The sequence below is a fragment of the Neoarius graeffei genome, chromosome 5, assembly GCF_027579695.1.
Source record: "Neoarius graeffei isolate fNeoGra1 chromosome 5, fNeoGra1.pri, whole genome shotgun sequence".
NCBI classification, from domain to species: Eukaryota; Metazoa; Chordata; class Actinopteri; order Siluriformes; family Ariidae; genus Neoarius; species Neoarius graeffei.
In genome coordinates this window covers 98,572,328-98,597,507 of record NC_083573.1, presented here as the reverse complement: position 1 = coordinate 98,597,507, position 25,180 = coordinate 98,572,328, and the positions used below count along the sequence as shown (strand labels likewise).

At 43.6% G+C, this 25,180-nt stretch overlaps 1 protein-coding gene across 10 annotated transcripts in view; it reads left to right on the top strand.

Moving 5' to 3' along the window:
- kmt2ca (lysine (K)-specific methyltransferase 2Ca) overlaps positions 1–25,180 on the top strand; it is a 308,052-nt gene that overhangs the window by 59,937 nt on the left and 222,935 nt on the right. For all 10 annotated transcript variants that reach the window (XM_060922565.1, XM_060922568.1, XM_060922566.1 and 7 more), the window contains exons 5-7: positions 1,326–1,438; positions 21,058–21,220; positions 21,363–21,534. In XM_060922565.1, the coding sequence (XP_060778548.1) occupies positions 1,326–1,438; positions 21,058–21,220; positions 21,363–21,534 (448 nt within the window). The remainder of the gene's footprint in view (positions 1–1,325; positions 1,439–21,057; positions 21,221–21,362; positions 21,535–25,180) is intronic.

Genomic DNA, 25,180 nt, shown 5'->3' with positions numbered 1-25,180 from the left:
GCATGTCCACTTCAGATGAACCCAGATAATGTTTTTGACTTTGTATTTGTAAAGATGAGCAAAATATGATGTGATTTACGTATTCAGAGTCCTAAACGAAGATGATTTCAGTGCAGTTTGTTAGTTATTGCATTCCATGTGACTGTCGTTGCTGCCGCTGCTTTCGGATTGTCCTGCAACTGCTTTCAGACGACTGCTGGCTTCTCTCTCATTTTCCTTACCGTTAGTCTGAGTGCTCGGTGTGAAGTCCTGCTCAGAGATGAGGAGTTCGAGGTCCCACGGAGTTCCAAGGTCTTTATGACTGGAGCTTGTTCCGTTCAAGCTTTTCTTTAATCAGGAAGTTCTTTGAGTGAAATCTCCCTGACCAACAGCAGCGTCTTTATCACGAAATCAGTCCAGGGATTTACATATAAGAACATTTCTTGTAACATTTATACGTAATCATTTAAAGCAGAACTGAAGTCATTTTCAAACTTGCTTTATTTATTAATTAACGTGTTATTCAATGATGTTTTCGGTTTTAGTAACCTTACGGTATATCGTGACTCGTATTGGCAACAAATCGCGATTAAATATGATACTTATCGGCCTGTTCGGTTTTTAGCCGTGTTGAATTTAGTTCGTTTGGTCCACGGCAGGCGTCGCTTATCCGTGCGATCTTCACAAGACTTGTGCAAGACTTTGAAACGTGAAGCATCAGCCAGGAGGTGTCAGTGCCGCCATTTTGAAAACTGTTTTCCAAACGAAGTATTGCACAAAAACGAGTTTAAATGACGATTACTGCCTACTTTTTGAAACTTTCCTGATTGCGCGCACGTCTTTTGACAACGTTGGCAGAAGTCAGTGACTTTGATTTCCGCTGTACGTTTTACTTCCGTCCTACGATGTCTCGCACAGGTCTCAACGAATCTCGTTTCCGGCCATCGCTTTGACATACGGACTGATATATTACAGAGCCACTCATAACTTGCTATAGCGGCGACAAAATAGCGATCAAAAATGCATTCCGATATTTAATAAAATGAGAGAAATAGAATTTTGATCATCAAAAATTTGCCTTCAGCTCTCCTTTAAAGTAAGAGAGAAGCCGTCAGTCGTTGGAAATGAGTTGCAGGACGAGCTGAAAGCAGCAGGAGGAACAGGTACCGAGAGAGCATTCCGAAAGCATCTGCACTGCAGTCGTATGTGTTTGTTTGTATCCGCTACGAAAGCAAGGGACATTATGCAGCATGTGCAAGTCTGAAGCGGTTACATGTACAGGGACGGTTAGCGTAAGCAGCTGAAGAGCATGTCCGAGTGTCGGTTATTCCCTGTGTGTGTTGCAGGTCAGTGCTGTGCTCACCTGCGGTGTGCGGCGTGGTCAGAAGGGGTGTGGCGTGGCGAAGGAGGCCAGGCTCAGCTCTATGTGGACAAAGCCATTGACTCAGGGAGCACAGAGGTCAGCACCCTGCTTTAATTATTACTCCGTTCTTGCTCTTCCTGCTGTTGGGTTTGCTTTCATTGTTGCTTTGTGAACATTTGAACCGAATGAGAGTTGATTAATTCGGAAAGTTAATGAGATGACGATGCACTGCTTTGACAGGAGCCCTCAACAGGTGACCATTTCATTTCCTATGTAATCAAAATGATCCGCAAGAGTTATTAATAATAATACCAATAACAATAGGTCATATCTCCACCAAGCCACATGCTATCAACATCAGAATGCGATCACTTGAGCGTAGGATGATACTAAAGCCGTCCACCAAATTTCACCCAAATCCGTTCATTACTTTCTGAGTTACATTGGGAACAGAGAAACAAACCGAGGCGAAAATATAACCTTCTCCGACAAACCCGGTGGAGGTAAAGACCAGCCTGGAGGTAAAGACCAGCCTGGAGGTAAAGACCAGCCTGGAGGTAAAGACCAGCCTGGAGGTAAAGACCAGCCTGGAGGTAAAGACCAGCCTGGAGGTAAAGACCAGCCTGGAGGTAAAGACCAGCCTGGAGGTAAAGACCAGCCTGGAGGTAAAGACCAGCCTGGAGGTAAAGACCAGCCTGGAGGTAAAGACCAGCCTGGAGGTAAAGACCAGACTGGAGAGAGTTCCAGAGAGAGAGAGACCTGGCTGTCTGGGGTTTTAAATAATATTGCTTTGCTGATATACACTCACTGGCCACATTATTAGGAACCCCTTCCTTCCTTCCTTCCTTCCTTCCTTCCTTCCTTCCGTCCCCCTGCTGTGTGACGCGCCCGCGCGGCTCTGTGATCAGCCGACCAGAGACACGTCAACAGCTTCACTTCACTAACGCTCACATCCCAACAGCACATACTCACTGGGAACTGTGACTGACTGACTCTTTCTTTCTTTCTTTCTTTCTTTATTTATTTATTTTCTTTCTCTCTCTGTCTCTTTCTTTCTCTTTCTCTCTTTTTCTTTCTTTTCTTTCTTTTTCTTTCTTTCTCTCTTTCTTTCTTTTTCTTTCTTTCTTTCTTTCTTTCTTTCTTTCTTTCTTTCTCCTTTCTTTATTTTCTTTCTCTCTTTTTCTCTTTCTTTCTCTCTTCCTTTTCTCTCTTTCTTTCTTTTTCTTTCTCTCTTCTTTCTTTCTTTCTCTTTTTCTTTCTCTTTCTTTCTTTCTCTTTCTTTCTCTTTCTTTCTTTTCTTTCTTTCTCTCTTCTTTCTCTTTCTTTCTTTCTTTCTTTCTTTCTTTCTTTCTTTCTTTCTTTCTTTCTTTCTTTCTTTCTTTCTTTCTTTCTTTCTCTCTCTCTCTCTTTCTTTCTTTCTTTCTTTCTTTCACTGTGGTATGGGTGTTGGTTTGAGCCAGATGGCGCATGAAGGTTTGAGTATTTCAGAAGCTGCTGATCTCCTTCCTGGGGTTTTCACACACAGCAGTCTCGAGAGTTTACGCAGACAGAATGGTGCGAAAACCAAAAAACATTTCGTGAGTGAGTGAGTGACAGTTCGGAAAAAACAAACACCTTGTTGATAAAAGCTCAGAGGAAAATGGACAGGAGTGTTTTGTTGGCCAGGAAGGATATAGTAACTCCTGTAATCACTCTTTACAACCAGAAAAGCATCTCCGCAGGCAACATCGGGTTCCGCTCCTGCAGCCAAGAGCGGGATCTCAGAATCAGGAACAGGTGATGATTGTGTAAGAGCTAAAGCTTTGTGTGTTGTGTTTTTAGCTGCGTACTCTTATTTTAAAGCTTCGTACTTTTGAAAGGAGAAAAAAACCTCAGATGTCGGATATTGATCTCGACCGATACTCGATATTTCCGTGTCACGTCGGAAAAGGAAAAGTCGTGTCATACGATCGAATGAGAATCTCTCAGAATCGTTCAAACATATTTCACAAAATAAAGATTAAAGTTCACTCAGATCCAGCGTGGACCTGTTTTATGCCAAGTTGCAGCCTGGGTGTTTAAGTTATTCCACGAAATCGAGTCGTACACGAGCCGATAGGCGACGAGGCGCATAGCGCCGGGCTGGCTATAAGCCATGTACGACCAGATTGAGTGGAATAACTGTTTCATTCAATCCACATTCACTGGATTTTGAGAAACGGAACATTTTTTATTTTTATTTTTTGCAAATTCGATAAATAAAAACTTTACACACAACATCCGACAAAATCGTTTCTGCTCAGGCGGACTTCTTAAAAACCTCTCGATGGCGGCACGAAGTGACTTTAGTGTTTTTGTTTGGGTTTTTTTGTAGAAAGCGCCTCTTTTCTTTCTTTCCTTTCTTTCTCTCTTTCTTTTTCTTTCTTTCTTTTCTTTCTTTATCTCTTTCTTTTCTTTCTTTCTCTCTTTTCTTTGTCTTTCTTTCTTTTCTTTCTCTCTTTCTTTCTTTCTTTCTTTCTTTCTTTCTTTCTTTCTCTCTTCAGACATTTCTAAATGTCTGAAGTAGAGGTTTGGGTTTTTTTCATCCTCGGTTGGTTCAGTAACGCGCCGCCATTTTGTTTTTCTCTACTCACAGTATATGAGCTGATATCCTAGTAGTAGGGTAGCCAATCAGAGCACACGACTTTCTTTCTTTCTTTCTTTCTTTCTTCAGACATTTCTAAATGTCTGAAGTAGAGGTTTGGGTTTTTTTCGTCCTCGGTTGGTTCAGTAACGCACTCTGCCATTTTCTTTTTCTCTACTCATGGTATATGAGCTGATCTCCTAGGAGTAGGGTAGCCAATCAGAGCGCGCGATTGCTCATATCCGGTGAATGTGGATAGAATGAATTCTGGATATTTTCCATAGTCCTGGACTCGGTTGTCATGGTGACGTCAATCAATCAAGTATTGTGCGTTTTTTTTTTTTTTTAAAGAGTAATGAACAATAGCTGTGTGGAAAGATCTGTGAATAATTAGTGTTTGCAGGAATAACTTGATGACGCAGCACACAGAGCGTTCACACAGCGAGCACACAACGCTGGAGGGTCATCTGAAGGCTGAAGCCAAAGCTATTTTAAAAACAGGTTCACGACCCTCGGGATTAGCGCCACGCCTTCCTCAGCCGAGTGAAGTTCTAAAGATGGTTATAGCGCGTCAAGATGCACTTGAGGCATCATGAGCAGGACTTTGTCGTCCGTGTGGAAGCGGAAGGCTCGCGACGTGGACTGAACGAGACCGGAACCTGCCGCGCGTTGAGATTTCCGTGTACGTATGTCGACGTCAAGCAGCGGCGTGAGAGTCGCGTGTTCAGGAAACCTTCACGTCCTTCAGATTATCGTGCGTGGTTTTCAGCTCGCGTTATAATCGATACAGCACACTGACACGCGTCATGTGCGTAATACATATTTAATCAGAACAGCGTAAACAGCTGGACAGGCCACGCCCAGTCAGCACAGGATTCGAAATGCTTTTTCACTCCGATGACGTAAGGCTTAATTACCAGGATAAAAATAGCCACTGTTTGCCGGCCGTGCCTTTGTGCGCTCCGCTCCCATCACTCGTGGTTTTCACGGTGAAGACAGCCGAGCCGAGCCGCGGTTACGTATTCCGCGCGAATCCTGAACGAGCTGATTATGGGCGCTGAGAGAGTGGGCGGAGGGCACGCGCAGGTCTCCTGCTCTTTCAAATCTTCTCTAATTAGGATGGGATCAGTTCGGCGCTGCCGCTGTGCTCTCACGTGTGAAGCCGAGGCTAATTAACACGGCGTGATGTGGCAGAAACGGACACAGGGGAAGTGTGTGTGTCTGCGGGGGAAGGGAGGGGGTTGGGACGGGACACATGGGCACATTAGGGGTAATTAATTGTTTTTATTTCGACTCATTTTCTTCACCTCTGGGACCTGATATCAACTTAGAGCGAGTGTGAGAGAGAGAGAGAGAGAGAGGTTGATGGCAGAGTCTGTAGGATGATGATGATGATGATGATGATGATATTTAGAAAATACACCAGTCTCCAAACTGGCCGGGTTTTTAAGGTAAGTATTTTAATAATTTATAACAATCCTTTTTCTTCTTTGGTTCTTCAGTTCCTCCTCTTCTTCAGCCTTTCTACTTTGGTTCTTCTCCTTTGGGTCTTCTTTCCCTCCTTTTGTTCTACTTCAGTTCTTCTTTGAGTTCTTCTACTTTGGTTCTTCTTGTTTGGTTCTTCTCATTCTTCTCCTTCTACTTTGGCCCTTCTTCAGCTCTTCTACCTCAGTTCTTCTACTACTTCAGCTGTCCTTTGGTGGTTCTTCTTCTGCTTCAGCTCTTCTTCTTTGGTTCTTCTCCTTTGGGTCCCTCTTCGGCTGTTCTGCTTCTGTTCTTCTACCTTGGCTCTTCTCCTTTGGGTCTTCTTTTCCTCCTTCTTTGGGTTCTTCTTCTATTTTGGTTCTTCAGCTCTTCTCCTTTGGTTCTTGTACTTTGATTCTTTTTCTTTGGCTCCTTCTTCTACTTTGGCTCTTCTCCTTTGGGTCTTCTTTGGTTCTTCTTTGGGTTGTTCTTCTACTTTGGTTCTTCAGCTCTTCTACTTCAGTTCTTCTTTGGTTCTTCTACTTCAGTTCTTCTTTGGGTTCTTCTATTTTGGTTCTTCAGTTCTTCTCCTTCTTCTTTGGGTTCTTCTCCTACTTTGGCCCTTCTTCAGCCCTTCTACCTCGGTTCTTCTACTACTTCAGCTGTCTTTTGGTGGTTCTTCTTCTGCTTCAGCTCTTCTTCTTTGGTTCTTCTCCTTTGGGTCCCTCTTCGGCTGTTCTGCTTCTGTTCTACCTTGGCTCTTCTCCTTTGGGTCTTCTTTTCCTCCTTCTTTGGGTTCTTCTTCTGTTTTGGTTCTTCAGCTCTTCTCCTTTGGTTCTTGTACTTTGATTCTTTTTCTTTGGCTCCTTCTACTTTGGCTCTTCTCCTTTGGGTCTTATTTGGTTCTTCTTTGGGTTGTTCTTCTACTTTGGTTCTTTGGTTCTTGTACTTCAGTTCTTCTTTGGGTTCTTCTTCTATTTTGGTTCTTCAGTTCTTCTCCTTCTTCTTTGGCCTCTTCTCCTACTTTGGCCCTTCTTCTTCAGCCCTTCTACCTCGGTTCTTCTACTACTTCAGCTGTCCTTTGGTGGTTCTTCTTCTGCTTCAGCTCTTCTTCTTTGGTTCTTCTCCTTTGGGTCCCTCTTCGGCTGTTCTGCTTCTGTTCTTCTACCTTGGCTCTTCTCCTTTGGGTCTTCTTTTCCTCCTTCTTTGGGTGGTTCTTCTATTTTGGTTCTTCAGCTCTTCTCCTTTGGTTCTTGTACTTTGATTATTTTTCTTTGGCTCCTTCTACTTTGGCTCTTCTCCTTTGGGTCTTCTTTGGTTCTTCTTTGGGTTGTTCTTCTACTTTGGTTCTTCAGCTCTTCTACTTCAGTTCTTCTTTGGTTCTTCTACTTCAGTTCTTCTTTGGGTTCTTCTTCTATTTTGGTTCTTCAGTTCTTCTTCTTCTTTGGGTTCTTCTCCTACTTTGGCCCTTCTTCAGCCCTTCTACCTCGGTTCTTCTACTACTTCAGCTATTCTTCAGTGGTTCTACTTCTTCAGCTCTTCTCCTTTGGTTCTTCTTCTACATTGGTTCTTCAGTTATTCTTCTTTGGTTCTTCTTCTACATTGGTTCTTCAGTTATTCTTCTTTGGTTCTTCTCCTTCTTTGGGTTCCTCTTCTACTTTAGCTCTTCTCCTTTGGGTTGTCTTTTCCTTCTTCTTTGGTTCTTCTGCTCCAGTTGTTCTTCAGTTCTTCTGCCACTCAGTGTAGTCTAACAGTAAGCAACACGATGGGCAAAGTTTCATCTATTCTACGGACGGGACAACGGCGTAATGCTTGCGATTACTTTTCATTCATTTACAAAAACGGAATAAAATCCGTTGTTCGGTAACTCGTTAAATTCACTAATTTCTGCGATAAACAGTTTCTCCGCTTTTATTTTAAATGTGGTGTAAACTATAACAGTTTCACATTATATCGGGTTAAAACCTGGCGCGTGAATGCAGAACTCGTGCGTGTGTGTTTTGAGTGTTTTCTAACAGCTTCGAACACGACTCGGTCTGAGCCAGTCTGACGCTGGAAGAGCGAACAGATAGTATTTGATGTTCAGGAGTCTCGTTACGTCATTAAGCTGGATGTGTGAGCGGTTAGTGATGGGTTCTGCTGCTTCAGGAGGTCCGGAAGAGACTCGGAGAGACGGGCTTTTTGTACGTTTGATATTTAGCATCGAATAATTAGCATTCCGTTACCCAAAGCAGCAGGGACCCCCATCCAGGCTGTGTATTCCCGCCTCATTCCCAGCGTTCCCAGACCAGGATAGAGCGCTTCCTGAAGATGAGCGATTAGGTTATTGTGTAATCTGAAGAAAGTCCTGCTCCTCTCACTCTTTATTAGTGTTGAGATTTCTTCAGGCTCCCTTTGCGGGCGGAACTCGGTGGTGTTTTGACTGCATGGCGCCTCCTGTTTGTGGTTGAAGGACACGCTGTGATTCACGTTTTATTACCGATCTGTTGGGAATTGGCCATTTGAGTGGAAGCCTGTCTTTTCCTCGTGTGTGTGTGTGTGGACAGTAGAGACGGTGTGGCTGAGACGGATGCTGTTCTGTAAAGGTTGTCTCTGGCAGTGAGGCTCAGCGAGGTGTGAAATGGAAAAGGTCACGGAGCTCAGGATGGGCTTCACCTCCCAGAGCTCAGCGCCACATCATGTTCCTCTAATTGCGTTTACGCCCCTAATCTGCTAAACTATTGGCACATCGCTCATTTAGCTTTCAGACAAAATGTCAGCGATACTGTGTGTGTGTGTGTGTGTGTGTGTGTTGCAGTTACTCTCACCAGTTTTATGATGTTGGCACCAAAGCGTCTCTGGTTCTTGTTCTCATCTCTCTCTCTCTCTCTCTCTTTAGTGTTTTGACTTTATCCTGCTCCTCTGTCTTTCTTGGTTTCTCTCCATTTCTTTTCATTCAGTCTCTGTCTCATTTTATCTGTCTTTCAGTCTCTCTCTCACTAACTCAGCCTTGTTCTGTCGTCTTTGGTCCTGTTCAGTCTCTGTCTGTCTCACATCACCTCTCTGTAATGTTCTTTTCCTCTTCTTTTTTCTTTTACTGAGTCTCTCTCTCTCTCTCTCTGTCTCTCTCTCTCATTCCGTCCCTTTCTTTCTATCTGTCTCCATCTTTCTTTTTCATTCTCTATCTCATTCTCTTTCAATTCGTCAATTCTGTCAGTGTCTTGTTCTGTCTCTTGTTTTCACTCTATCTCATTTTCTTGCTCACTCTCTGTGTCTCGTTTTCTTGCTCACTCTCTGTGTCTTGTTTTTGATCGCTCTGTGTCTCGTTTTCTTGCTCACTCTCTGTGTCTTGTTTTTGATCGCTCTGTGTCTCGTTTTCTTGCTCACTCTCTCTGTGTCTTGTTTTTGATCGCTCTGTGTCTCATTTTCTTGCTCACTCTCTGTGTCTTGTTTTTGATCGCTCTGTGTCTCATTTTCTTGCTTGCTCTGTCTTATTTTCGCTCTCTGTCTCATTTTCTTGCTCGCTCTCTGTGTATATCTTGTTTTCTTTCTCGCTCTGTCTCTTGTTTTGCTCTGTGTTTCATTTTTGATCGCTCGGTCTTGTTTTCTTGCTTGCTTGGTCTCATTTTCGCACACTGTGTCGTCTTTTTGATCGCTCTGTCTCGTTTTCTTGCTCGCTCTCTGTGTATCTTGTTTTCTTGCTCGCTCTGTCTCGTTTTTGCTCTCTGCGTCTTTTTTGCTCACTCTGTGTCTCATTTTCTTGTCTTGTTTTCTCTCTTCCTCTCTCTCTTCTCATTCTGTTTCATTTTCTGTCTTGTTCCTTATTTTCAGTGTTTCATTTTCTCTCTCTGTCTTCTGTCTTATTGTCTCTGTATCTCATTCTCTCATTTTCTCTCGGTCTTGTTTTCCCTCTCTCTATCTCGTTCTGTCTTTTGTTGTCTAAGTTTTGTTCTCTCACTCCTGCTCTCTCATTTTCTTTCGTTTTTTGTTTCTCTCTCTCTCTTGCTGTTTCTCTCTTGTTCTTTCACATTCACTCAGGTCCCATCTGACTTGTTCTGACTCTTGTTTTCGTGGTCTCTCTCTCTCTCTCTCTCTCTCTCTCTCTCTCTCTCACACACACACATTCTTTCTCATGCACACGGTCTCTTTCTCTTTTGTCTCTTCAGCCCCTGTCTCCTCGCCTCTCCTTTCTCACACTGTGTAAGAGCGCTCCTCAGGAATAATGAGTAAAACTCAACCCCAGCCTGAGCACAGACGGGAGCTGTGTCCCAGATCCTTCACTGCCTTCCACCAAACGTTGTTGAAACAGGAACTCGCCACCAGTTGCCATAGTTACCATGGCCGTAGCTGATGTGGTTTGATGATGTACACTTGGCTGTTTGCTAACTTGTTGTTAGTTATCAGGTATTGAGGAAGGCGCTGTGTGGGCTGCAGCCTTGACCAGACTGGAATGTGAACTCGCTGCATCGTTATTTCATTATTTCCTTTCTTTCTTTTCTTTCTCAGCCAAGCCAAAAGCATCTCCAGCACGTCCTCGCTTTCTCTCTCTTCCATTCAGCCTGACTGATCGCCGTGAAGCTCCGCGGAGACTCTGGTCGCGGACGGGCGATCGCTCTGAAGTGCGCTGATCAGTCACTGAGAGAGCGGCAGCTTCACCGACGCCTTCGTCATCTGTTCACGCGAGCAAACGACATGAAGCGCTCAGTTTGTCTTCCTTTATTCCAAACGTTCAATACTGTTCCAATAGAATCGACAGCACTTCATCTCAGGAAAGGGAAGGTCTAGCGCCCCTGCTGGCTGGCTGCAGTACATTTCTTTTTAGCTCCGCCCATCCCCATTTGTTCATTTGTTTCCGCCAATCCCCGTGTGTTTTGATGATGAAACGGCCTCTATTCCATTGGCCGCAGTGTAATGTGTAGCTCCGCCCATCCCACGTGTTTCGATGATGAAACGGCCTCTATTCCATTGGCTGCAGTGTAATGTGTAGCTCCGCCCATCCCCGTGTGTTTCGATGATGAAACGGCCTCTATTCCATTGGCTGCAGTGTAATGTGTAGCTCCGCCCATCCCCGTGTGTTTCGATGATGAAACGGCCTCTGTTCCATTGGCTGCATTGTAAGGTGTAGCTCCGCCCATCCCCGTGTGTTTTGATGATGAAACGGCCTCTGTTCCATTGGCTGCAGTGTAATGTGTAGCTCCGCCCATCCCCGTGTGTTTCGATGATGAAACGGCCTCTGTTCCATTGGCTGCATTGTAATGTGTAGCTCCGCCCATCCCTGTGTGTTTTGATGATGAAACGGCCTCTGTTCCATTGGCTGCATTGTAAGGTGTAGCTCCGCCCATCCCCGTGTGTTTTGATGATGAAACGGCCTCTGTTCCATTGGCTGCAGTGTAATGTGTAGCTCCGCCCATCCCCGTGTGTTTTGATGATGAAACGGCCTCTGTTCCATTGGCTGCAGTGTAATGTGTAGCTCCGCCCGTCCCCGTATGTTTCGATGATGAAACGGCCTCTATTCCATTGGCTGCATTGTAAGGTGTAGCTCCGCCCATGACCGCGTGTTTCGATGATGAAACGGCCTCTGTTCCATTGGCCGCAGTGTAATGTGTAGCTCCGCCTATCCCCGCGTGTTTCGATGATGAAATGGCCTCTATTCCATTGGCCGCAGTGTAATGTGTAGCTCCGCCCATCCCCGCGTGTTTCGATGATGAAATGGCCTCTATTCCATTGGCCGCAGTGTAATGTGTAGCTCCGCCCATCCCTGCATGTTTTGATGATGAAACGGCCTCTATTCCATTGGCTGCAGTGTAATGTGTAGCTCCGCCCATCCCCACGTGTTTCGATGATGAAACGGCCTCTGTTCCATTGGCCGCAGTGTAATGTGTAGCTCCGCCCATCCCCGCGTGTTTCGATGTTGAAACGGCCTCTGGTTGCAAATTTGACAACATGGCGGATGGATTTCAGCTTCGTTTCTATGGAATGGGAGGCAACGGAGAAACACCATCCATTCACTACCCAGTCGATGGTTCCTACCATCTATATTTTATATCCATTATATTCTATATTTATATATTTTTCCTACTTGTATGCAAGTAAATTCTGGTTTAATTCTAGTAAAATTCTATTTTTAATGCCTCGGGCATTCAGCGCATTTCACTGCACATCGTACTGTCCGTGTGCGTGAGAGACCAATAAAATGTGATACTGTGATTGTCATAGTCCGATAGTGAGATATTGGGGATATTATGATCTTTATTTAAAAAACTCATTTTAATTTCAAAAACTGCTATTACAATTTTTTTACAGTAATTTTGACAGAATGAATTAAGTTAAAAAAAATTCCTTACTTTTCAGGGCTTTGATTTTGTAAATAACTTCATAGAATTTCAGATGTTTTGTTTTATTTGTCTACCATGTAAACATGACGAGACGTCGGAGAACCTGTGCTGCTGGATTGCTCCAAGGAATTTGCTGGAGATTTGGTTTTTACGGAAGCCGCGAGAGGCCCTTCATATAATCCTTTTTTATACTCCTTGTTATCCCGAGATAACGACATAATTAATTCAGGATCTCGAGAAAACAACACAAATAATTCGAGATCTCGAGAAAACAAAACCGTTATTCTGAGATAACGACATAATTAATTTAGGATCTCCAGAAAACACCACAAATAATTCAGGATCTCGAGAAAACAACACAACTAATTCGAGATCTCGAGAAAACAAAACCGTTATTTCATGATCTCAGCTGGATCACTGTATCTCCGTCGGTAGAGACGAAGCCGGGCCAGTCTTCTGCGGAGGTGCCGCGGACTAATTTTGAAATGATCCCTTATTAAAAGGCTTAATGCAATCTCTCCCTGTGCCAACCCCTGATCAAAATATTGCCTTATTAGGTGATCGATTATTCCAGACATTCTAATGACCAAAGTCGCGTCTATACAGAATGAGAAATAGCCCCAAAGTCAGCATATCACAAGTCTCTTGGCGTTCCTGAATGAACCATTTCTCAGCTGTTTACTCGAGATCTCGAATTAGTTGTGTTGTTTTCTCGAGATCCTGAATTATTTGTGGTGTTTTCTGGAGATCCTGAATTATGTCGTTATCTCAGAATAACGGTTTTGTTTTCTCGAGATCTCGAATTATTTGTGTTGTTTTCTCGAGATCCTGAATTATGTCATTATCTCGGAATAACGGTTTTGTTTTCTCGAGATCTCGAATTATTTGTTGTTTTCTCGAGATCCTGAATTAATTATGTCGTTATCTCGGAATAACGGTTTTGTTTTCTCGAGATCTCGAATTAGTTGTGGTGTTTTCTCGAGATCCTGAATTATGTCATTATCTCGGAATAACGGTTTTGTTATCTTGAATTAGTTGTGGTGTTTTCTCGAGATCCTGAATTAATTGTCGTTATCTCGGAATAACGGTTTTGTTTTCTCGTGATCTCGAATTATTTGTGTTGTTTTCTCGAGATCCTGAATTAATTATGTCGTTATCTCGGAATAACGGTTTTGTTTTCTCAAGATCTCAAATTATTTGTGGTGTTTTCTGGAGATCCTGAATTAATTATGTCGTTATCTCGGAATAACGGTTTTGTTTTCTCGAGATCTCGAATTAGTTGTGTTGTTTTCTCGAGATCCTGAATTAATTATGTCGTTATCTCGGAATAACGGTTTTGTTTTCTCGAGATCTCGAATTAGTTGTGTTGTTTTCTCGAGATCCTGAATTATGTCATTATCTCGGAATAACGGTTTTGTTTTCTCGAGATCCTGAATTAATTATGTCGTTATCTCAGAATAACGGTTTTGTTTTCTCGAGATCTCGAATTATTTGTGTTGTTTTCTCGAGATCCTGAATTATGTCATTATCTCGGAATAACGGTTTTGTTTTCTCGAGATCCTGAATTAATTATGTCGTTATCTCGGAATAACGGTTTTGTTTTCTCGAGATCTCGAATTAGTTGTGTTGTTTTCTCGAGATCCTGAATTATGTCATTATCTCGGAATAACGGTTTTGTTTTCTCGAGATCCTGAATTAATTATGTCGTTATCTCGGAATAACGGTTTTGTTTTCTCGAGATCTCGAATTATTTGTGTTGTTTTCTCGAGATCCTGAATTAATTATGTCGTTATCTCGGAATAACGGTTTTGTTTTCTCGAGATCTCGAATTAGTTGTGGTGTTTTCTCGAGATCCTGAATTATGTCATTATCTCGGAATAACGGTTTTGTTATCTTGAATTAGTTGTGGTGTTTTCTCGAGATCCTGAATTAATTGTCGTTATCTCGGAATAACGGTTTTGTTTTCTCGTGATCTCGAATTATTTGTGTTGTTTTCTCGAGATCCTGAATTAATTATGTCGTTATCTCGGAATAACGGTTTTGTTTTCTCGAGATCTCGAATTAGTTGTGTTGTTTTCTCGAGATCCTGAATTAATTATGTCGTTATCTCGGGATAACAAGGTGAATAAAAAAAAAAAGGATTATATGAAGGGCCTCTCTCGGCTTCTGTAGGTTTTTTTTTTACTAATTTTGTGAAAAAGGATCATTTCTCCTCCATCACTTGTGTTGTAAACTCGAGTAGGAAATAAATCCGTGTGTTAGTTTGCAGCGTGATGATATGAACTCGGGGTTAAATCTCCCAGCACACTCGCCAGACCTTCTCTCTGGTTTTCATCACTGGCCGAGCGAGTCTGGAAAACCGGACGTGAAATTACCCCCGTGGGACTTTTCTCATTTGTACCGGTCTTCCCTGGAGGGTGGACGGGGCCAAGTTTAGGGCAAACGTCTTAATTTAGAGAGATGGCTAGTTGTGTGCTTGGAGCAGGACCGCCTTCTCCGAGCTCCTGGAGTGTTTGATTTATCGATCGTACGAGCCTACAGATGGGAACAAGGGAATAAGTTTTCCTTCACCCCCTCCACTGCCTGCTAGAACCATCAGGACTCGCAGCCTCAGCCTTCCGACTGTCGAGTGCAATACGTGGTGGGTTTTTTTTTTTTCCTTACCTCCAGAATTTATAAGCACGTTGGCTAATTTGTGTGTCAGTCAGAACGTTCCTGCATCGTATGCAGCTGTGCTGTAGGGTCGCGTACGGTAAATAAAAGCTTTTAGGCTTCATGCTGAGGTTTGAGGCGAGAGAGCGTGGCAACGAGCCGCCGTCAGCCCCGGAGGACTCGCCGCGTGGGCGATAATTACCCGATGTTTGGTGTTAAAAGGTATTAAAAAGCGAGTGTGTGTTTACTCTGAAGCAGGGTCTGAAATAATTTGGCTCACTGGCTGTCGAGGTGGGATAAAACCGGAAGAACAGAGTGACAGGATATGATGGGGTAAAAGTCGCACTCGGTACCGTGCGAGGAAGATGATGATGATGATGGTGCATTAGGGCTCACTGAGGGAATCCTTTTCCACGGCCGCTAGCTGGTCATCGGGCGTGTTGTGATCAGGGTGTGGCGAGAATTACGTTCCCGAAGCACAATTTTTATTACAGTTTCATTCCCACGAATCAGTCAGTTACCCCAGTTCACTCGGCCTGATTTTAAAACGGGAATTTTATCGTAATGTATTAAATTTTGCAGCGATGGAATAATATATTATTCAACAGTCGCCTCATTACGCACGTGTCTGAATTTAAATATCTCGACGAACGCCTTTCATGGAGTTGCCGTATCCAGTATAGTCGATCTCGAGCTGCCAGAAGGTGAGGGATACTCGGGCGCGTTAGGAATAATTTAACGTCGTAGATCTTGCGTGAGTATTATTTATACGTCCTTTATTACCCGCGACGGAGTAATCGGGGCGACGTGTTGTGATCAGCACGGTTTGTTAACAGTCAAGCGTCTAGACGGTTGCACTGATTGACTTCAGATTTTCAGGGTAGGTGGGCAATGGTCCGTAGAGTACCTGATTAAATGTTGGCAGTAATCGGGTCAAGGTCACCGGGAAGGTCAACCTTTCGGTCAAACTAACACATTTTCCATTATAACTCAAACGGTTGCCGATAGACAGTTGTTTACTATTATGAGCATATAGGAACTCCCATACGGGCTTTCATTTGGCACCATGAGCTTTAACCTTGAGTGACTTTGAAAGGTCAAACTCAAGGTCACGGATTTTCATATGGCTGTTACTTGAAAACGGTTGCTGGTAGACAGATATTTACCTGCATCGACTTATAGGAAGTGCCATACGGGCTTTCATTTGGCACCATGATCTTTGAGCTTGAGTCACCTTGAAAGGTCAAACTCAAGGTCACGGATTGTCAGAGGGCTGCAACTTAAAAACAGTTGCTGATAGACAAATATTTACCTCATCGACTTATAGGAAGTACCATATGGCTTTTCATTTGGCACCATGATCTTTGACCTTGAGTCACCTTGAAAGGTCAAACTCAAGGTCACGGGATTTTCAGACAGCTGTTACTTGAAAACGGTTGCTGGTAGACAGATATTTACCCTTATCAACGTATAAGAAGTGCTATATGGGCTTTGATTTGACACCATGACCTTTGACCTTGAGTGACTTTGAAAGGTCAAACTCAAGGTCACGGATTTTCAGAAGCCTGTTACTTGAAAACGGTTGCTGGTAGACCGATATTTACCTCATCGACTTATAGGAAGTGCCATACGGGCTTTGATTTGACACCATGACCTTTGAGCTTGAGTGACCTTGAAAGGTCAAACTCAAGGTCACGGATTTTCAGACAGCTGTTACTTGAAAACGGTTGCTGGTAGACAGATATTTACTCTTATCAACGTATAGGAAATGCTATATGGGCTTTGATTTGGCACCATGATCTTTGAGCTTGAGTGACCTTGAAAGGTCAAACTCAAGGTCACGGGATTTTCAGACAGCTGTTACTTGAAAACGGTTGCTGGTAGACAGATATTTACCCTTATCAACCTATAAGAAGTGCTATATGGGCTTTGATTTGACACCATGACCTTTGAGCTTGAGTGACCTTGAAAGGTCAAACTCAAGGTCACGGATTGTCATAGGGCTGCAACTTAAAAACAGTTGCTGATAGATAGATAGATATTTACCTCATCGACTTATAGGAAGTACCATACGGGCTTTCATTTGGCACCATGACCTTTGAGCTTGAGTGACCTTGAAAGGTCAAACTCAAGGTCACGGATTGTCAGATGGCTGTTACTTGAAAACGGTTGCTGGTAGACAGATATTTACCCTTATCAACGTATAAGAAGTGCTATATGGGCTTTGATTTGACACCATGACCTTTGACCTTGAGTGACTTTGAAAGGTCAAACTCAAGGTCACAGATTTTCAGACGGCTGTTACTTGAAAACAGTTGCTGGTAGGCAGATATTTACCCTTATCAAGTTATAGGCAGTACCATACGGGCTTTCATTTGGCACCATGAGCTTTGAGCTTGAGTGACCTTGAAAGGTCAAACTCAAGGTTACGGATTGTCAGACGGCTGTTACTTGAAAACAGTTGCTGGTAGGCAGATATTTACCCTTATCAAGTTATAGGAAGTGCCATACGGGCTTTCATTTGGCACCATGATCTTTGACCTTGTCACCTTGAAAGGTCAAACTCAAGGTCATGGGTTTTCATAGGACTGTAACCCGACAGCTGATGATTGAGAAATATTAGCATTATCAACATACAGGTATAAAATAAGTGCTGCCGGGCGAGGTTTGTTTTGCCTGGCAGCACTTGTTCGCCGTGTTCTTGAGTACCGTGACACTGTATGGGGTCCTGTGGTCGAGGAAATGCTAAATCTGGAGAGGGACTCCAGCGGCGTCCTGCAGGGATGCTTACTGGAACAGCTGAGAGTGATGGAGCCTTAGATGTCGTGAAGTGGCCGACGCTACAAAGTAGGCAGAGAAATGTATGATTAATGGGAGTTGCCTGCAGTTTCTCAAAAATTATTTTGCATTCAATAACGCTATACACAGCCGAATTACTAGACAATATGTTAGATTTACCGGGGTGAGAATCGAGCAAATCCTTTTATCATCACAGATGTATTGTTTTTAATAGGTTAAGTTTAGAGTTCATATTTTTTATCTTCCATACACTAACGTATTTTATTTATTTATATAGTCTTTCGTATAACCAGTTTGAATATATTGTAAATTAACATCATAACTAGGGCTACGTTCACACTGCAGGCTGAAGTGACTCAAATCCGATCTTTTCGCCCATATGTGACCTGTATCCGATCTTTTATTGACAATATGAACGACACAGATCCGATTTTTTCAAATCCGACCCAGGCCGTTTGGATATGTGGTGCTAATTCCGATTCCTATCCGCTCTTTTCATATGCGACTTCAGTCTGAACCGCCAGGTCGCATTCATCCGACTTACACGTCATCAACAAGCCACAAACGTCACTCTTCTGCGCTGAAGTAGGCGGCGGGTCTCTCAAAAAAAGTTACAACAACATGGCGCATAATCACGGGCGCAGATAGAGGGTGGGACTCGTCCCACCCAGATTTAAATTCACCTCGTTCGGTCCCCCCCACTTATAGGGAGGAAAAAACGTCTATGCTGTCTTTCTTTGCATAAGGCAAACCTCACGGAAAAATCAAAAGACTAATTACCATTCGGTTTATTGAGGTGCACAGCAGTGTATACATAGTTGCAACAACTCACATAAAACAAAACAAAGACTGATATTTGGTTGGTTGAGCTGCGCAGACTGCACAGGTTGCGAGCTCGAGCTTGGTTGCTATGGTAACCCACAACAAGTTTGACAGGCATATCGGGGTTGGGGTTGGTTTGCTGGCAGCTTTGTCCCCCCCCCCCCAGTTTTTTGTCCCCCCCAGTTCAAAAAAACGTATCTGCGCCCCTGCGCATGACATCAATGCGAGGGACGCTTCGGGCTGTGAAGGTTCTGAATCTTCTCAATGGAAGGACGCAGAGGTTAGGGAGCTGATTTCCATTTGGGGGGATGCAGCTATTCAAGCTAGATTGGATGGGTCATACCGCAACCGGGCGGTTTTACTTCCGTAAACACTGGCCATGCTCACTGCGTGTGACGTCGTCGTATCCTGCAATGCGCATGCGGAACACTTTTAGGTCGCTTTTCGTTCATACTGAGGATCACATACAAGTCGCATATATTTGTTAATGTGAACGACCTCACAAAAAAATCGGATTTCACAAAAAAATCAGAATTGAGCATTAAGCTTTGCAGTGTGAACGTAGCGTAGATCATTTTTCGTTTCTGTTTATTGTATGTTGTATTTGTGTAAAAGGGCTCCGTTTGATAGAGGTGTATCGCCACTGATTGGACTCCCCTGTTGTTTATATTTACATTTAAAGCTAGACCGCCTTTCAGATTTTTCAAGTGTAGGTCATAAAAAGAATTTTCCCCGACGCCCAATTATTTTTGTTGAGTGACCGAAAGCGACTGAATTCGAATCACAGACTCCCAATTTTATTAGTTTTTTTTTTAAACAGAACAATTAATGAATTTAAGGCCATGTGGCCCTAAATTCTCCACTATTTTTCCTGCTTCACCATGACCCAATACAAGATACTACATCATGCATCACATCACATCACGTGGTGGGCTTTCCCTGTTCACGCAAGGCATTGTGGGATACAAATTTGAAACAGGAGAGAAAAATGGAGGACGTGAGTGTGCGAATGAAACGTGAAAGACTGGCTACAGTAACGGAAAGAAAGCGAGAAGAAAAGACGTTATGTTCTATACGAAGGAAAGGAAATGCAGGAAATATTAAACTAATAAATATCGGCGCTCAGCGAGCACCTCGGTGTGATCAGCTGTTCGTTTAGCGACAGAATGATGGAAACCTGCGCATGCGCGCGCACACACACACACACACACACACACACACACACACAGGCTTCCTCTGTCTGTTTCACTGCATGAAGAAGCGAGCGATTTCATGCACATTATTTGCTTTAAACCCCTCAAATTAAATAACTTCCCAGCCACAGAACAGAATGGCCTGATATTTTGTGAGAGATTATAGAAATAAACATCTCTCACACTGACCACATTTCAGACGGAACTCAATTTCACCGATTTTATGAAATCGAAAGGCCGTCTCGCTTTAAATAAAGGTTTCTATCTATCTTGGTTTCCGTGTCCGGTTGAGAGTACGTCGTGAGCATTCCGGCTGCCGCTTCTCACCTGAGCTTTTTTTTTTTTTCTCTCTTTATTTATTTATCTTTTTTCATTTATTTATTTATTTATTTATTTATGTTTGTGTAGTTTGATTTCGCCGGTTGTGGTGTAGCTCCGGACCCAGTTTTGGGCGTGGGTTCCCTCCAGGCCTTGGTTCGCCGTGGGTGATGCCTGCGCTCCTCGCTATGGACTGCAGTGAGCTCGTCGCTCACTTTAACATCATGGTTGTGCAGTGGTGCTTTAGTTGCTCGGAACATCACGCCGGTGTGGGACTTGTTTTTGTGCGCCTTTTGGCGGGACTGTGGCTGCTACGTCACTGGAATGACATCCTGACCTCTGTTTGGTGGACTTTTTTTTTTTTTTCTTTCCCCTCCTCCCTATAATTGTAAAGCAACCTTGGGTTTTGAGAAAGGCGCGATATAAATCAAACTTATTTTTATTATCAAATCAAGTTTATTTGTATAGCGCTTTTAACAATAAACATTGTCGCAAAGCAGCTTTTCAGAATTTGAACGACTTAAAACATGAGCTAATTTATCCCTAATCTATCCCCAATGAGCAAGCCTGTGGCGATGGTGGCAAGGAAAAACTCCCTCAGACGACATGAGGAAGAAACCTCGAGAGGAACCAGACTCAAAAGGGAACCCATCCTCATTTGGGCAACAACAGACAGCATGGCTATAATATTAACAGTTTTAACAGGTATAACCCTCAACTGTCCTCATGGGGCCGTCCTTCACAGGAGTGGGGCGATAAAACTCCGACCAGACACAGGGCACCAGGATGGATCAAGCAGGTCCGAGGGGCAGAAGAGGCCAGCATCTCAATCCCAGGACTGACATGTAACTCAGAGGGACAGATTGGGGGGGGGAGAGAGAAAGAAAACACAGGTTGTTAGGTATGCCCTAAGAATGACAAGTATTAAATCTGTGTGGTAGGCTCGCAGAGACGAGAGTCTTTACATCAGGCATAACACACAACAATGGCATGTTAATATGGTAAAAAATATATCATGACCTGCTCTGGCTGGATGCTTGATTGGGTGATGGGAGCACACTCCTCAGCAATGATGAGATGCAGATGGGACCCTTAGGGCTGGCCAAGACAATTCAGTTACATTTCACCGGGTCTGGGACATGCGACAGAATGTCTTGACGGCCGATTCCCTGCAGGCTACGATAGCCAGTCGAGGTCTCCACCCTCTCCACCAAAAGATTTCCTGTTGACTCCATGTAACTCAGAGGGACAGATTTGGGGTGGTATTATCTGTCTGAACAAGGCCACACTTTTCACAACTTGACTTTGGGTTTTGGACTAAACTTGCGTAGCGTTGAGTAGTAGTTTGGGAATTTTGGCTTTTGTTGAGTTTTGATTGGACGCGTCTGAGGGTTATAAGGTGATGATGCTCGCTTGAACCTGTGGCCGTGATTCATCAAGTCCAGCGCTGGTTTTAAAATGTGGAGGTAACTGGTGCTTTCACACTTGGCCTTATTAAATGAATCCTTTTGATCTGTGTGTGTGTGTGTGTGTGTGTGTGTGTGTGTGTAGTATTGTGCATATTGCAAGCGCCTTGGAGCCTCCATTAAGTGCTGTGAGGAGGGCTGCGGCCGCTCCTACCATTTCCCCTGCGCTGCCGCCGCCGGCACCTTCCAGGACGTCAGGACGTACACACTGCTCTGTCCTGACCACATCCAGCTCGCGCTCGTACGATGTAAGTCACTCCCTTCTCTCTCTCTCACACACACACACACACACACACACACACACACACACGTTGTCTGTTATGACCAGAACTGGCATTGCTTCATTATGAAACATATTGTGAAAGAGAAGTTGTGGTATTTCTGTTCCAGACAAAGACGATGTGAAGTGCCTGGTTTGTGACAGTCCTGGTGATTTCCATGACCAGCTCTTCTGCACGACGTGCGGTCAGCACTACCATGGTGCGTGTCTGGAGGTAGCGGTCACGCCGTTAATGAGGGCAGGATGGCAGTGTCCTGACTGTAAAGTCTGCCTCACGTGCAGGTGAGTGATTAATTTGAATGAAATAATTTTCGGGCGACAAAGTGATGAGACACGTTTGTTTTAACGTCGAGCCAGTTTTAGATTTCACAAGTGAATTATATCCGGGTCCGTCTCAGAAACCGCTCTCTCATTTGGGACATTATGGTCAAAAAAAAAAAATGTTCTAATTTTACTATTTTTGTAAAATTTCATTTCCATATAAAATAACTCCATCATGAAGAATTAAAGCCCCTGCTTCACAGACGAGTGAAAATATTGAATACATTTCCTCTTTTTGATTGCTTGGGTTAAAAATGCCAAGTTACGATGACTGAATTGATTTTTCACTTAAATATGAATAATATGATACAGTTTGGCTATGGAGCACTTGCATGTGACGTCACAGCCGATCCAGATTGTGACAGACGCCATCTTGTCGGTCAAACGCCATATTCCGCCTTCTACTTCTGGGTCTACTTCTGCTTTTACTTCTACCTTTTCTTCTGGAAAACCCTACTATATACAATTCTACTGCTGCGGCTACAAGCTCTCCCTACCTGTGCACGTTTTTTATGTTTTTTGTGTGTATTTTTGCGTGTTGTTCGTCTGTCCTGGACTTCAATATCCACTACAACCGTATGGACTTACTGGACATTGGTTTCCAGCAGAAAATGACGGTTTGTAGCGATTTCCATCGCATGCACAACATTCCGGACGAGAAAAAAAAAAAAAACATTCCGGACGAGATAGCGAGACCAGCGGGGTCTCCGTGGATTGTTATCGGAAGCAAAGCGAAGGAGGCGGCGCCGGGAGCTGAAGCAAAAGCGAGGCTGCAGGCAGAGCCGGCCTGTTGACTAAGCTCAGAAAACAGCCACTCAAATCTCCACTGCCAAGCCTCTACCTCTCCAACGCCAGATCCATGTAAACAACACGGACGATTTGGAATTACAGCTGGAATTACCTTATTCTATTCTATAATCGGCTGGTCAGTGCTATACTCAATACTTAAGTGACTTACCCATCCAATGAGGATTCTTGTTTACAAGATGCCACATCTGAGTCGCTGACAAATCCTGAATTTCTGTAAAGATAACTGTCCAGAGATTTATAAGCACGCAGTGCTTCACCACTGAACAGCGAGGGAAAGTTAATGAGGTAATTATACACGTCCGGGTATTCCGCTGGCAGTTCAAAATCCGGTCGTGAAAACTCCGTCCGGAAAGCCATAAGGGTCACAAATCTGTAGCTCGTTTATTTTAGACATATATCTAGTTATCTGTTCATTAGAAAAATGAACAGATAGCCGTGTAGTCCGTCGGTTGAAATTGATCCATTCTGTACATGAGTGCAGCAGTATTCAGCGGTGTTTTTGACCGACACGATGGCGGTTGTGTACTTTCCGGTCACGTGACTGCAAGATCTCTATTTGATATGGTGAAATAGGACACAATGGAAACATCAAGAACACACCGGAAAGATGAGAATAACGGCGGTGGTAAAAGAACAGCGACTGCACCGGCTGAAGGTCGTGCGGGTCTCTGCTGCGGAGCGTGAGGCGGGGGCGGGGCAAAATGACTGGCCGTAGATTCGATCAAAAGTTCGATCTAAATTGACCATGGTTGCCAAATATTGGCCAAAAATACACAAACACTACGAAATATGAAAGTAAGATGAAAAAGAAACATTCTATTGCCTTATACTGCAAGACTAAAACAAAATAAAACTCCCCTTTTCAGCGATAACGTCCGAACAGATCACCCGCGTAACAGAGAGACCGCAAATGGAAGCACGATCAACTTCTAACTGTCGGAGTGGAAAATTCCATTCTACACATGCAAGTTGTTAATGCGTGTCCTTCCCCGCACACAAATAACCAGGGTGTCCGCGGATCCTTAAAAAGTCTGATATACAGCATATGGCGTTTAAGGCCTTAAATAGCCTTATATTTTGCTAATATTTTGAAGTGTGGCATTAATTTTCGTATGGGTGGCATTAAATTTCATCGGGGCATAAAAATATATGTTTGTATATATTTTTTTTTCCGTGCTAACGTTGTTCAAACAGCGCACGTCAATGTGTAAGAAGAAGATGGCAAAAAGACCGCTCTGTACCTAAAAGTACAGGCGTCACACAACACTTAGGGGGCAGTGTTTTCCTTATAGTGTTGTGGGAAAAGACGAAGAAGTGGTTTGTTTAGCGTGGCAGACATGTAGGATGGGGAAGTGTAAGTTTAGGGACAAGTGGCTTGAGGACCAGAAATATAGCGGTTGGTTGTCAAAAGCAACGTCCGAAAACGAAGCTCGGTGTAAACTCTGCAAGAAAGACATAAAGTTGGGAACAATGGGCTCTACTGCCCTCGACGCTCACATGAAAGGGGAAAAGCATAAACGCTTTGCCGCCAGTCAGGTAACAACAGTTCCCACGCAGATGTTTGCAGCACCGGTTGCAAACGTTAGCGCAAAGCCCACTTTCCCTTCGGTGCCTACTTCTCCCAGCACAAGTGCCTTCGGTGCTTTCGCCTCGACCGCTACACTTAAGGCTGAAATACTGCAGGTTCTGCAAACGATTGACCGACACCACTCCTACAATTCGATCGAAGACGTGGGCACCGTCTTCAGGGCAATGTTCCCTGATTCTGAATATGCAAAATCGTTTACTTGTGGGAAAGACAAGATTCTGTTCGTAAACTGGAGATGCACTGATTAAAATATATAAATATGCTTTGACCATAATCAGGGCTTTGAACCGGAATTTTTTTCCTATTGGTTCGTTCCGAACAGAAACGGAATTTTAACGTTTCCGGTTTTGGGTTCCACCATTAAATAGACGTTCCCGAACCGGTTAGAACAAAAAAATTTCGTTCCCGGAACGGTTAATTACGTTCCCTGTCAGCTGTTTAACAAATGGCTATAAAATTATGTCTCTGTCTCATCCAGCTTAAGCCAAATGTAGGCTAATTCTATTACAGCCTTCATTAAATAAGACAAGAAATAATTCAAAACAATTATTATTTCAAATGTTGGCGATTTGGATTCTCAGTATGTCTTCCCATCTACACAAACAGAAAAAGTGCCAAAAATGAAAGATAATTCGTTTAGTGTGTTACCAAAGGCTAGTCAGGCCCTATAGAGGGCTACCGCATGACGTCACCGCGCCGCGAGATTTTGTTAGGCGCCATATTGGAAGTACACATCTATGCAAGTACATACATACATACATAACAAACTACACCTGAAATGTAGCCAGGGCCGGTTCTGCCCTAATCTGGACCCGGGTGCAACATCGCGCAACCCCCCCCCCCCACCCCCACCCCCCACCCCCCCCCAAAAAAAACCAGTCTAAATCAGGACAACCATCACATAACTATAACTATAAACATTTTATATCAACTATTTTAACTAAATGGGCTATAATAAATAAGCCTGCAGGCAGCCACGGCGGGCTGCCTCAGAAAAGTAACCATTTGTCCTACCTTAAAACTCGTTTTGCATTTTCTGCCTCCTTTTTTGTATTTTCGACCCTCCGTTTATTTTCTTTCCTTTTCTGAAAACCCGATTTGTGTCCAGACATTTTGTTCTGCTACCAACGAACTAACTCGTCAGGTCTCGTCTCTCGAGCCCGCGATGATTCCCGTGGGAAGGGCAACAATTTATACATTTTTACAAAC